Source organism: Leptonotus elevatus, chromosome 8, assembly GCF_054856555.1.
Source record: "Leptonotus elevatus isolate MCC_2025b chromosome 8, RoL_Lele_1.0, whole genome shotgun sequence".
In the NCBI taxonomy this organism is placed as follows: Eukaryota; Metazoa; Chordata; class Actinopteri; order Syngnathiformes; family Syngnathidae; genus Leptonotus; species Leptonotus elevatus.
Genome location: NC_141246.1, coordinates 242529 through 255929, shown reverse-complemented (window position 1 = coordinate 255929; position 13401 = coordinate 242529). Strand labels below are relative to the sequence as shown.

Here is a 13401-nt window from a genome sequence, read left to right as displayed (position 1 = left end):
ATCATTTGAAGGGGGGGGGGGGGTTCAAGTCTTTGAAAAATGAATGACTGACTTAAGCCTAAAAAGGGAAAAAATTGGCAAATTACATGATTTTCAGCTGATTGGCATAAAAAAAAATCAGATTTTGACATTTAGATTCATTCCTAAAGTCAGGAATGAAATCATTAGTTTTGGTTGATGGCTTTTTCAAATTAATCAATGAATTGGATCAGAACAATTTCAAAAAAAGTTTGTTGATCCATTTGGTCAGCGATTGTTGCGCCTCGACTTCTAAAACGGCGCCGCATGTCGACATGCGCTCATGAAGGAAAAGAATTGCGACCGTTTGGATGCGCGTTGCACACGGTTTGGATCGGCACAAAGTCCCAATCAAGCCGCTCCAAAAAATGCCGACAGCAAACGGCGGAGTTTTTCAGTCAATCCCAGAAGACGGGTTCCCCCAAAACGGCGTCTGAGGCCAACTTTGGATGTGGCGGCGGACAGGAAGCAGCGGCGGCGAGCACTTCCTGCCGCGGCAGTCCTTCCAGAAGCTTCCGCACTCGCTCCAGCACCATGGGGTTGGCGCCGCTGCAGTCGTCCGGCCCGTACGGCGGCGCCAGGGTGAGCGCGCCGGCCACCCTCAGCTGCTCGCCGCGCTCCTCCACGGGCACGCGGTTGCTCTCCAGCCATCGGCGGACACGGGCGCGCCGCCGCGGGTCCGGCTCGCCGGCCGCGGGAGGCGGGAAGAGCGAGCGCAGACGTCGGGCCGTGGCGGCGTCGGCGTCCCGTAGCACCTGCACCCGCCGCACCGCGTGACCCATCACCACCCGCACGCTGCCGCCCGCGCCGAAACTCACCAGGACCAGACTGGGGAGACAAACAAAAGGGAATAGGCTTACTCCAAAGCGCAATTTTGGATTTTCAAACTGTCCCCGCTAGCGAAATGCTAACATCGAATGTCAAATGTTCTTTCAAATGCTGATGATTATCATCGACGGCCTCGAGCGCTTCGGTGAAGGCAGGAGAAAATTATTCGTTTGTGTCACATGGGCTGCAATTCTACTGTGCTGTGCTGCCCCCCGGTGGCCAAGGCGGGCACAGCGCATTGAATTGGATCGAAGCGTTCAAGTTCAGAGGTCACCAGGTTAGGTTGTTTTTTTTTTTGTTAACGACCCCGCTTTTAAAATAAAGGTAATATTTCAACAAACACTTTTTATTGACCTCTGATTTCAAAAGAAACTATTTATTCATCGGGTTGTTGCGTTTTTGCCACAAGACAATTATACATTTATTTGGGTTCACAGTCAAAATGGCCCTAGTAAGGAAAGCCTGACGACAACGACAAAATTAAGTTGGACAAAATAACAGCAATGTTCGATGTCACCTCCGTTTCATAAACGCTTCGGTGTTTTGCCGAAATAGACAAAAAGGTTCCATCTTGCTCACCTGAAGCTTCACAGGATACTTCACGCATTGAGCCATTTTCAACAGTTAAAAAGTGAATGTTTTGTCTCAAATTGATTTGATAACTTCTTTATTTTTCACGTACAATTAATACTTTAATTATTATTATTATTTTTAATATTTACAAAACATTCAGTCGACAGCAAGTGGACATATTCGTATTAATTGTACATAAAAAAATAATGAAGTCATCAAATTAATTTTGGACAAAACATTCCCTTTTTAACTTGAAAATGGCTCAATGTGTCAAGTATCCCTTTTCACAAGTTTCACAATGATGAGCGTGTCACTTGAATGTTCTTGAACCCATCTGGTGCCCCGTAAAGCATCTTTGAACAAAATTGTTGCGTTCGTTTGCTGTGCGCGTGCGCGTGCGCGTGCCTACCTGGCGGACACGGGGTCGACGGTGAGGAGCCACCCTGTCAACTCTGGCGTCTCCCCTCCCGCCGTCACTTGGAGCTCTTTGTTGACGTAGGTCGCCCACTGCCGCGGACCCAATTGGGGCCAATCGCACTGCATGTCCCACAAAATGTCGGAAAGCAAACGAAAAGCAGAAAAACGACAACAAATCCTGCCGCTCGTGAGCGCGACGCGGACCGGCTGCTCAAGCTTCCGGTTTCAACAGCGACAAGGTTGCGCTCGCTGAAACGTCACGGAACAACATTAACAACATTAATATTGATCAATAGCAACTCCGTGAAATAAGCGTCACTTAGACCAAATATCCGTGAGCAGACACACGACACGAAGCAAACAATCATGTACGCGATGCGAAATAAAGCTTCAACTGTTGTCCGTTCTTCTAATGCTTCCGGCTTCAACAGTTCCGCTCGGCACAATAGGACGTTGCACGTCACCAAACAAATATTTGCTGACGTCCGCTGAAGAAAGCTCAGCGAAAACAAACACACAAACCTAATCATCATTCATATGCGAAATCATCCTTCGGCTCTTGTGTGTCTTTTTATTTGTACATATTTAAGCATACGTTCCAAATAAAATGATATGCTAAACACAATCATCAGAGTCATTGCTTTTTGCGCACTTTAGACCAGCGAGTTGAAATTCGGAAGCTGTGAGCCATCAGCCGGAGATCGAGTCGGACCACCAGTTCGGTTCGGTTCGGTTCGTGCCAGGTACGGGGATGGTCTTGAATCGACGCCTCCCATCTCGTGGCAGGTGACCGCGTTCGCCATCCATCGCCACTGCCCCGTTACTACGTCGGCGCGTGTCTAAACCAGGGGTGGGCAAAGCGGGTCCGCGAGGGCCCGGCCGGCGTCCTGCAGGTTTTGGAGGGTTCCCCGCAGGAACGCAGCGGATTCCAATCAACAGGATCGTTACCGAGCTTATGCTGATGAGAAGGGAAACATCCAAAACCTGCAGGACCGAGTGTGCCCACCCCTGGTCTATACCATGCTAATTAGCTACCGAGTGTGTTCATATAGCTTAAGTTCAATATACACACTTTGCCTACAATTCCTAATTCGTCATAATTGAGGTCCATCAAGTGAATTGAGTCCCAAAATGCTCCACTCGCCACCAGGGGGTGCTGCAACTACAGGAACTTTTATTTGCGCTCAAACCAGTCGACATGTCGGGTTGAAAGAACAAGATTGTTTCTCACTCGTTCCACTTGTCAACATTCGCATCAAACGTTTCTTGAAAACATCTACGACCACATTTTGTCTTACTCGCTGTCACTTTTTACTTCTCCAACAAGTCTACAAAATAGAAACGAGTGGACACACTCTCCAGATCTTGAATAAAGCAGTTGTGTCCACGTGTAAGTTGCTATTCGATCTTAATATTACATATTGAGATCATTAAATGATAGAACATTTTACAGAAAATTATTATTGTCATTTGTAATTTGCGCTTGTTGAATGAGTTAAAATCTTGCCACAAATAAATAAATACTCGCATAAAAAATGTATTTACTGGCAGATGTAACATTGACCACGATGCAAACGGGCTTTCTGTCCATTTAATAAATTATTTCATTCTTATGATTTCTTTTTGTTGAAATGGGTTCTGTCAAATGGCTTTTGGCGACAACAGCAAAATGGCCAAGCCTGGCAGTTTTCTGCCGCAAATGTGCTCCGCCATGTAAATACACGTCATTCGTGGAAACGGACTAAAAAGAAAATCTCTTTCTCTTATTTATTTATGTATTTATTTATTGCTTGCTTGCCGCCATCCGGAGTGGGTTGTGTGTGTGTGTGTGTGTGTGTGTGTGTGTGGGGGGGGGGGGGGGTGTATAGTCCTAGCCTGGCTATAGACTTCCTGCTCAAGAAAAAAAAAACAGCACGATTTGGCGTAGACTATGTGTGATTTGATTGGAAAAGTGTTTTTTGTTTGTTTGTTTTTTGTTTGTTTTTGCGTGGGCGGAGTTTTCGTGGGCAGCAGGTTTTTTTTCCGTCGTTGTTTTTTTTGGGGTTTTTCAGCCTCGTTAGGGTTGATGAAGCCCAGCTGGGAATTAGCGCGTCTTGGCGGCGGGATGCAAAAAAGCCTGAAGAAGTACTTCGTCAACATGGACGACTACCTGGCCAACCTCGGCCTCTACCGCAAGATGGTCGCCAGGGACGCGTCCAGCCTCTTCCGGGCCGTCTCCGAACAGGTCAGACGTCAAGCCGACCCGGTCCGTCGGTCCGGGCGAATTCTCCTTCGAAGCTTCGAGGCTCGAGCTAATGAGGCTAAAGCTAAAGGGCTGATTTGGCTTTGGCCGTTCCGCTGTCGGTCGTGTTTTAAAAATCGTCGGTTAGGTGAGGTGAGGTTCAATTAGGTTAAAGTTTTACTTGGTTGTGTGTGTGTTAGTTTTAATGGAGTGTGTCAGTTGCGTGTGTACTGTGTGTTTTGTTAAGTTGTGTGTGTGTGTTTTGCATTTGAAGTGTATTTGGATTCACATGTACAAAACGGATTCCATTCATATTGATTTTCATTGATTTTCGATTCATTTAAAGAAAGAAAATTGAATTTTCAATCGCTACTGTCACCCTTTGACTGAAAAAATGAAACCACCCACTTTCTCTTTTTATTGTAAAAATACAAATGACTTATTTGGTAACAAATCTTGTCAATATAACAACACATAATAATCAACCGCAACAACAACAAAATATACACAATCAGTCAAACATTCCAGTTCAATATCACAACATCATAACCACAATTAGAAATTGTTGCGGTAACCCGAAGTAAGAAAAAAAAGCAATCCAAAGCATTCCGATTTGCGTCTTCCGCTTCTTAGCTTGTCATCAATTCTTCCATCACGACCTCAACCGCGCAGTCCCGCGTGTCGGGTCTCTCTCGGCACCCATCAACGACAACGTGCATTTGAGGGGCGCAATGGTGGCCCGGATGTCGCCATAGTAACCGCAAACGGCTCCAGCGCTCAAATGTCCAAATAAGGACACGTTGACCGCATTTGAAGGCAAAAAAAAAAAGTTGCTTTCGTGTCAAGTTGCCCTTGAAGCATTTTTTTACTGCTTTGCATTCCGATCCGGAGACGTGAGCGCACCGATACCCGCTGACTCGTCCTGGTTAACTTAAGCGACCAGTGTCCTTGTTTGGCGTCTCGTTCCCGTCGCCTCGTGCATGAACGAGGCTTATTGTGACTTTCTTTGCTTGTCGTAGTTGTACTTCTCTCAGAACTACCACCACACCATTCGCCAGGCGTGTGCCGATTTCATGCGAGCAAACGCCGGCGTCTTCGAGCCGGTGAGTTTTCTGCCCCGCGCCGGTCGTCATCGCGTGGCGTCACGTGATGGACCTCGCCTGTTTTTTTTAGTTTGTGGAAGGCTCCTTTGACAAGTACCTGGAGCGCCTGGAGGACCCCAAGGTGAGTGCGTGCGTGCGTGCGTAACAAACACGCATGCAAATTGTGATTGGCCGGTGGGTTTGGGGCTTTTTGTGTGTGTGTTGCAGGAGACGGTGGGCCAGGTGGAGATCAAAGCTCTGTCTCAGCTTTACAGGTGACACTTGTCAATCCGCAGGCAAGCTCGGCCAATCAGAGCACAGCGCTTTGACGTGTGTGTGTGTGTTTGCGCGCACAGGCGCGGCTTTCTGATTTACCGTTATCCCGGCAAAGCCGCCACCGTCATCTCCGAGGCCCACTTTGAGGACAAGGTGAGCCGAGCTCCGGCCCAAGCAGCGGCGGCGGTGATGTCACTGCGTTGCCGTAGTAACCGCGGGCGTATTTCCCAGGTGACCTTGTCCTGCTCCGTCAACGGTCACTATGACATCGTGTACTCCAGGACTTACCCCGCCTCTGCCGCCATCTGCCAGGGTGAGTTCAAAGGTCGAGTGATAGACCGATATCGTTTTTCCAGGCCCGATAGGATACCGATTATTTGGAGTCAAGGAGACCGATGGCAGATTTTCATTTGCGGTCAAAGTCAAAATATTTGTGTCAAAACAGTCTTTCCCACAGATTTGAAATCTGTGTGGGTGGCGGGTGCAGGGGCGGGTGCAGGGGCGGGGGCTGGGCTCGTTCTCAGTCGTGTGACTTGCCTCCTCGAGCAAGTCAACTGCACCCAAAAGTTTTCTACTAGTGTGAAGAAAGTTTTCCCAAATTTCAACACAACTTAAATGCTAAATTTGTATTTCTTTTAATTTGTTCATTTAAAAAAACGTGAAAACTAAAAAGTGTCAGAAGTTCCCAGAGTTAGCATTCAAAAATTCCATAAATACATCAATGAAAAGTTCCCTGTATGTCAGTGAGCGACAAATGTGTGGCTTTTATCCGGTTTTGCAAAGAGTGAAAAATTGTCCAAAATGTCTTTGTGACGTGTAAAAACGTTGTGTGGACGTCCGACAAATCCTGATGAAATCCGCAAATTCGCCACCTTCGCAAGCACTCGACACCCGATGACCTCTCACCTTCATCGGCGCCTTCACACCCGTGGGTGCGTGTGCGATCTCAAACGTGCGCATATTGACGCGCGCGCGTGCGTGTGTGTGTAGCTGTTGTGTACGAGCTGCTCTACACAAATGTGTTTGGCTGCGAGGAGGCGGAGCTCTGCCAGGCCATGGAGACGTTCAGGGTCGGAGGTCGTCGCTATCGAAACAGCCCATCCGTGTGTAGTGACGTCGACTTTGGCTACGACGTCGCTGAGGACAGAGGTCACAGGTGCGTGCGTGCGTGCGTGCGTGCGTGCGCGCATACACAGGCAAACTCGCCTATCACCAGCGCGTTACCTCCTGCAGGGAGGAGGCGGAGTCGGGTGAGGAGAAGCTTCAAGTGTTGGGCGAAGACGCCAGGGTGAGCCGCCTAGGCCACGCCCGTTGCCCTTTGACCTTTCAACAATTCCTGTCTGCTCAGACACCTTTGCAAGTTTGTGTCCGCATATGTGTGTGTGTGTGAACGTGTTGGCGTGCGTTTCCCGCTGACCAATTCCTGTGCGCTCAGCCGGCATCCGAAGCTCCGCCCCCCAGCAGGCTGTCTCTACCGTACAAGGTGCTGAAGTCGCTGGACGCCAACGTTTACAGAAACGTCGAGTTTGACGTGTGGCAGGACAGCTGCAAAGGTAAGCCGCAAACAAACATGGCCGCCACCATGTCGCCGGCACGTCATTGTGATGCCGTCGCGCCGACAGAGATGCAGAAGACGGACTACATGGTGTTTGCCGGCCGACAGTACTTCCTGGGGGACAAATGTCAGGTGAGCGCAACATCGTCTCGCCGTGTGCATCGAGCGTTTGTTTTATCGGCCTTTTAAAATGTATTTTGAGCGTTGTGGTCTTTATTTGAGTCCAAGAAAACATTTTCTTTTGTCGTTTTTCTTTGTTTATTTTTTCCCAATTGTACAAAGATGGCAACGGACACACAAGCACTCAATATGAGCAATTAGAAAAGACGATCATCAAATCAAATCGACGGAACCAAAACAGAACATCCTGACGCACAAGCTGCATCATTTCTGACATGGTTTTTCACCCACGTCTTTTTCAAGGGTTCGAGGATGTCCTCTGCTGCCAAACGTGCACCTGCGAGCTGTTTGGCAATTTTCCTGCAAGCGCTCTTTTGTGACGGCAAAAGTTCAAAGTTCAAATGTCACGATGTTTGAAACGGTCGCTGGCCCCTCCCTCCAGAAAAATCTGGATTGAGGGGCAGGACCGGAAAATCTGCCGTAGGCTCGCCACATTCCCGCCAGCGGCCCAACTGGATTTCCACGTAATGGCCGCGACCCGAGTCCGAAGAAAACGCCGGAAGAAGAAGTCCGGGTCGATTCATTTGGTCTTTCGCATCGTCTGCGGCAAATGTAGTGCGAGAGCAACGCCGGCGTTGAACCGACGTGTCCAGCATAAGCATCCAGAAATATCACATGTACAATCTGACGCCTTCTGCCCCCCCCAACATGTCAGACCCTTTCATCTCATTAATGTGTGTGTGTGTCAGGTGCGTCTGGAGCCCAAGGGCAAGTATTTCAATGCCTTCATCCAGGAAGTGGGGACGCACTCGGCAGCCGTCACCGTCTTCATTGAGGAGCTGGGAGAGAAGTACACGCCCCCACGCGCGCGCACGCACGCACATCCTTCAAGTGCCCTCGTAACACACTTCCTGTCCGCCATCAGGCATTTGGTTCCCGTCACAGATGTGAAAGCCGTCAACCCCGTTCTGGCCTGGAACGCGTCGGCTCCGCCCCGCAAAGGCGACCTCGGTACGACCCCCGCCCCCAAATGTGGGCACCTCCGCTTCCTGCGCGCTGACCTTCCCGCTTGTCTTTAGATGGCGACCCAAGAGGTCACCAGCGCCATCAGCGCCATCGCTACTTCAGGAAGTCTCGAGGAGGCGGCGCCCTCGTCAAGGGGGCGGAACTGGCCGTGGCCCCGCACGGCTCCTACGGCGGCCCGGCCCCCTCGCCGCTCCCGCCGCGCTTCCAGCCTGCCGGCCACCCCCGGCCCCCCCTGCCGCCGCCCGCCCCCGGAGCCGTGCCCTACGACCCCTACGCGCCCCCGCATCATCAGCAGCATGGCCACGCCCTGGCCGCCACCAGACCCAGATACGGCGCCGCCAGGTGGACGCGGCTGCGCTCTTGCCGGCTCGCCATCATCATACTAACGCACGCCACTAATAGAAACTTACAACTTTTTGTGTGTTGACGTCTTTTTTTGTGCACGTTTTGCCGTTTGTGTGATTTTTGTGTCCATTCGTTTTCGGGTCAGAAGCTCCACCCGCTTGGTGAACCGCCACCTGATTGGACCTCAGCTGACATATTACCCGCCCGCCAGGCGTTACTACGACTACGACAGCTACGCCTTCCGGTCTCGGTAAGCCGATGGGTGGGCTGCGGTTGGATGGCGGGGGCGGAGCCTAAAAGCCGGCGTTTCGTGCTCAGTCGCAGTCGGCGCCATCTGGCGGCGGCGCTGGCCAAAGGTTGTCCCTACTTCGAGGACGATGCGGCCGACCCGTCGGCGGAGATGGACGCAGGCGTGACCTACTACCACGTGGACGATGCCAACCGCGATGTTTTCACCACGGTAGCCACGCGCGCGTTTACGCGTCGTCTCTGCGGGTTTTTCTTTTTTTTTGTATCTTTGTGTTTTTCCTTCAAACCGCAGGGTTCTTCCGTGCCACAACCTGTGAGTGTGGTGGCCCCGCCCCCTCCACCTGGCTCCTCCTATCGGGTCCAGAGAGGCTCGGGGGGGCCGCTCGTGTGTTCGTCGGAGGAAGAGCAGGACGATGCCAACGTTGTCCACGACCAGGGTGAGCGCTCCGTGCGTGCGCGTGCACGTGCGTGTGCGTCATCAACGGATGGCGTAGCAATTTGCCATGTAATTGTGTGTGTCAGATTTCAGAGGGGATTTGCCATACGCCAGTCAAGGTGAGTCACCTGACGCGGTCGCCACGCTACGCTAGTCCACGCTAACAGGAAGTTGCTGTTCCAGATGCCAGCTACCAGATGCCCAGCGTCTACGCCGGCAACGCGGTTGCCATGGAGACGCCCGCCGCACAGGTAACGCGCTTAAGTCAAAGTGATGACATCATCATCATCATCATCATCATCATCATCATCATCCTTGTGCGACAGGACCAGGAGGAAGAAGGGGGCGTGGCCGAGTCGCCACCAAGAGCCGATGTGAGCTTCAGCTACACGCAGCAGGTGCGCACGCACACGCATACGCACACATCATGACACACACACACGAGTATGTCACAAAAGTCATTAGTGCAGACTTTTCATGGGACACGTTGACGGGAAAGGAAAAGTCGACCGTGTACAATTGATAGAAAGGCGTCCATTTATTGGTCTCCAAATAATGTGTAAACCCCTGGCAACAAAAGTGAGTAGACCCCAAAGTGAACGTGGCCAAAGTGTCAATATTTGAGTCTTGGGCATGAAGCTGAGCGGCGCTTCATAGGTTCCACTTTGTGTCGGAGGCCGTTCGATAGCGGGCTCGAGGTCCGAGACATGTTTGGCGCTCGGGTCATCAAGTTGCGGTGGCCCGGTGACTGCCGAAAATGGCAACAAAAGTGAGCAGACCCCTCATTGCAAATGTCCAAATTGGACACAGTCGGTGGTGTCACAAGATGTCGGCTGTTGAATAGGAAACAGGCGGGTTCGATTTGGCCTCTCGCCGAAACTTCAACATGGCAAAGGGACGTATTTGCATCGTTTGGATTGACTTCCTGAATTGTGAGCGTTGCGTTCTTGTGACACGCACACGCCAAGCTGAAGCAATCGTGCGCAACGTTAGCATCTGACGACGACGTGTTTGTTAGGCGGTGACGCCGATGGTGGTGATTTCTTCCTCCCCACCGTCCTCCTCTTCCTCTTCACCCTCATCTTCATCTCACGTGGGCGCCGCCGCGCACACGCCGCCGCCGGCGCACGTTCAACCTCGATCAGGTGCGTAGGAGCGCGCGCGCGCGCAACGGCCGCGCACGCGCGCTCACGTTTTCTCGCTTTCAGTTGCCGTGACGATACCAGCCGCCGCGCCCACCTGGTTGGTGAATGAGATGGGGGAGGGGCTTTATTCTGTGGTAGCCCCGCCTCCGTACTCCTATGACCCCAATGGCAGCGACCTCCCCAGAGGTGGGCGTGTCCACGAGGACCTTTATTTGCATCGTTAGCGCGCTTGCTAATCGTTGTGGTTTTTGTTGCAGACTGTCGGGTGCTTCAGTACTACTTCAATCTTGGGGTGCAGGTGAGTTTGGACCTGTGCAAAATGTGTTTGGAGAGAAAAAGAAAGAAGTCATTTGTTTGCTTCGTGATTGAATTTTTGTGCACCGGCATCGGCATCGCCAGCACGGTGGAGAGACTGTCGACCGGTGTCGGTACCAGATGTGATCGGGCTGCCGGAAACGATCCGTTCGCAATTGTTCAATAAAGTCATGTGGGGGAGAAAATCCAGTTGACGTCAAAATATTAAAGATGTCATTTTAAATAACAAAATGTCAATAAAGCTAAGCATATATAAATGCAGGATACTTTTTTAAAGATTGAAGAAATAATCAAGTTTGCGTTTGCCGACGACGTCAGTACGGCAGCGCTAACGAAACGCGCGATTCACACGCGTTTGGCTTCTTTTTGAGCTGCTGACGTCACAAGCGCAAGATCAGGAAATGCAAATCCTATAAAAGAATGGAGACAAAATAGCAGGTGATGACACCTTGAATAATTCCTTCCCAATGTTTGACGTCAACTGGAGGGTTTGCAGCCAGCGCGCAGCGTGACGGCACCCACGGGCCGCTCGGATGCAATCTGGTACCGACACCAGCGCTTCTGTTTTGTTGTCACTTTTTTGCTCCTGCACGCAAATGCGACTTGCGTGAACAACACGCTGACTTGCTGACTCGTCTCCTCGTCTCGTCTCCTCGTCTCCTCAGTGGTACCATCAGAGCTGCTGGCAGCAGCAGCAGCAGGCCGCGGCGCCGTACGCCCCCACCTATCCGTCCGACGCCGTCTACCCATACCAGCACTACCCGCCCTACCTCGGCCAGGAAGCCCCCCTCCCGCATGGTCAGATCGTTACTATTTGCACGGGGGTCTCTTTTTTTTTTCTTTTCTTTTCTTTTTTGTGTGTGACCCACTTGGCTTTTGTCCGTCCACAGCCGCCCCCCCGTCCTACACCGAGGCGGGGCGCGGACCCCACCAGCCGCCGCCCCCCCCTTATCCGGAATCCAACAGAGCCGCGGAGGCTCCGTCGGATTCTCACGCCGCCGGTCGGTCCTAGTTTGCGTTGGGACGATGCAAAGTGGTCGGAAGGAAGCCAATCATTAATATGCCAAATGTTGTCTCCCAGGCCCCGCCCATCCACTGGAAGGCTCCTCCCTTAACGTGCCGCCTTCGGGCCCCGTGTTGTACCCGGAGCAGATGGCCCTCCCCCCTGTGCTGCACCTGCCTTACGAAGCTCCGCCCTCGGCCGCCTACCTGTCAGCTGCCCCGCCCCCTCATTTGCCTCACTCCGCCCACCACTCTTACCACACCTGCGTGCCCGCCTCGGCGCACTGGGCAGGCCACGCCCCGCGGGTCTACTGCCCTGCCCCCAACCCCGCCCACATGGTGGGTTACATCACAGCTCCGCCCACACACTTCCTGCCGCCGAGCGCCTGATGCGCCGTTCTGAGCGGCGCTCGTTACGTTTCGTTGTTTAGCCGGTTCAGGTGGGTCGTCGTGGTAACCGGCGTGACGACGGCTGTCTTTTGAGTTTGCGCCAGCCAGTCGGAGAGAGGGGCGTGGCCAGTCCCTCGTTGTGGTCGTTGTTGAAGGCGGGGATGTTTTTGTTTGCCGGTCTGTTTGGTTTTGGTTGTTCACTTGGTTCCAGGGTTAATAAAGTTTGTCACGAGCAGAAATCGTCTCGCTTTCATCGCGTGCAAGAAATCAAGAAAAAGAGTCCAAATGCGCATTTGGACCTCCGCCTTCAGCCTCATTTTCAATTCGGGAAAGAAAGTAATTTCAATGTTTATGATAACAATATTATATGGTGGAACCTCGGAGTTCAAACGTCTCGGAACCCGTGCTAATCGGACTTGGACCCAAGAATGCCTCAAAAGCCGAACGTACTTTGATCGGGTAGCTGAGTGAAGCCGAGCGTTGGCGAATGCTCGCGTTGCCGTATGAAAAACGTAGAGTGTATTTAAGAAGGAGATGATGTCGCCGTTGTAAATACTGGCACAAGGACCCCCATTTGCTGTTCAGCAACGTGCCTGATGCTAAACCGCGCACAAGGACCCCTTGGTAGTCTCTCAATATGCCCAATGTAAACTAAAGCATGCATTCGTTAACAGGATTTTGCGTCCACTGAAGCCATCACGCCACCGCAACAAAAGGGAAGGTCTTTTTTATTGTTTAAATACTGTTCAGGGTGGACATGTTTTATTACATAAATAGAAATTAAAATAGGCATTTTCTGTTTTGGGAGCTGGGGAACAGATTAATTGCATTTACATTATTTCCTATGGGAAAAACTGTTTCGGAGGTTGAACAATTCGGACTTTGAACACTTCACAGGAACGAATTGTGTTCAAACTCCGAGGTGTGCGTGTGTGTGTGCGTGCGTGTGTGGCTGAAAACGAACATCTTTCAACTCATCCAATTAGAAATAATTCAACTTTGAAGTATCGCCTGCCAGAACACAAAAGTTGAATGTGTATTTAAAAAAAGACGTCACTATCGTGGAGTTGTTTTCAGTCAAACAAATGTTTTTTTGTTTTTTTGTTTTGTTTTTAAGACAACACTGAAGGCGCGCTCGAGTCGCGGACAAGAAGCCTGAACGTTGTCACTTTGTCACCAAACTGTTTGTAAACTTTGAAAACGCGCCTCATTTTCCACATTGAAATTGGATGTGTAAGAGCAAAAGGCTCTTTACAAATTGGGATTCAGGCTTTGATGCAATTCATTGGATACAGTATTTGCTTTGATCTGTTCATTGTTGTGTGTAGGCCTGCCACAATTTGTTTTTAATTTCGTATTTTAGTTTTTAAATATGTTTTGTTTATGTTCAGGACTAGAGATTT

At 50.9% G+C, this 13401-nt stretch overlaps 2 protein-coding genes across 4 annotated transcripts; one reads left to right on the top strand and one right to left on the bottom strand.

Annotated features, from left to right (window-relative positions):
- Positions 1–9: 9 nt before the first annotated feature.
- On the bottom strand, positions 10–2253 carry gemin6 (gem (nuclear organelle) associated protein 6). Its single transcript, XM_086082538.1, has 2 exons — positions 1829–2253; positions 10–846 (listed from the first exon to the last, which is right to left on the bottom strand). The coding sequence occupies exons 1-2, from the start codon at positions 1960–1962 to the stop codon at positions 417–419; spliced, it is 564 nt and encodes a 187-aa protein (XP_085938664.1). The 5' UTR covers positions 1963–2253; the 3' UTR covers positions 10–416.
- Positions 2254–3699: 1446 nt separating this feature from the next.
- alg13 (ALG13 UDP-N-acetylglucosaminyltransferase subunit) lies at positions 3700–12237 on the top strand. Of its 3 annotated transcripts, none has more exons than XM_086083782.1 (25): positions 3700–4060; positions 5077–5160; positions 5231–5281; positions 5368–5414; positions 5496–5568; positions 5647–5728; positions 6406–6571; positions 6649–6703; positions 6851–6968; positions 7038–7102; positions 7840–7940; positions 8016–8101; positions 8170–8458; positions 8607–8711; positions 8780–8921; positions 9003–9147; positions 9233–9265; positions 9330–9397; positions 9473–9544; positions 10165–10291; positions 10355–10477; positions 10549–10589; positions 11272–11404; positions 11497–11607; positions 11688–12237. In XM_086083782.1, exons 1-25 carry the CDS (start codon positions 3767–3769, stop codon positions 11996–11998), a joined length of 2922 nt encoding a protein of 973 aa, XP_085939908.1. In that variant the 5' UTR covers positions 3700–3766; the 3' UTR covers positions 11999–12237. The 3 variants fall into 3 exon arrangements, with proteins under 3 accessions (XP_085939908.1, XP_085939907.1, XP_085939906.1); XM_086083781.1 differs by having other exon boundaries at positions 6649–6775; positions 8610–8711; XM_086083780.1 differs by having other exon boundaries at positions 6649–6775.
- Positions 12238–13401: the final 1164 nt, after the last annotated feature.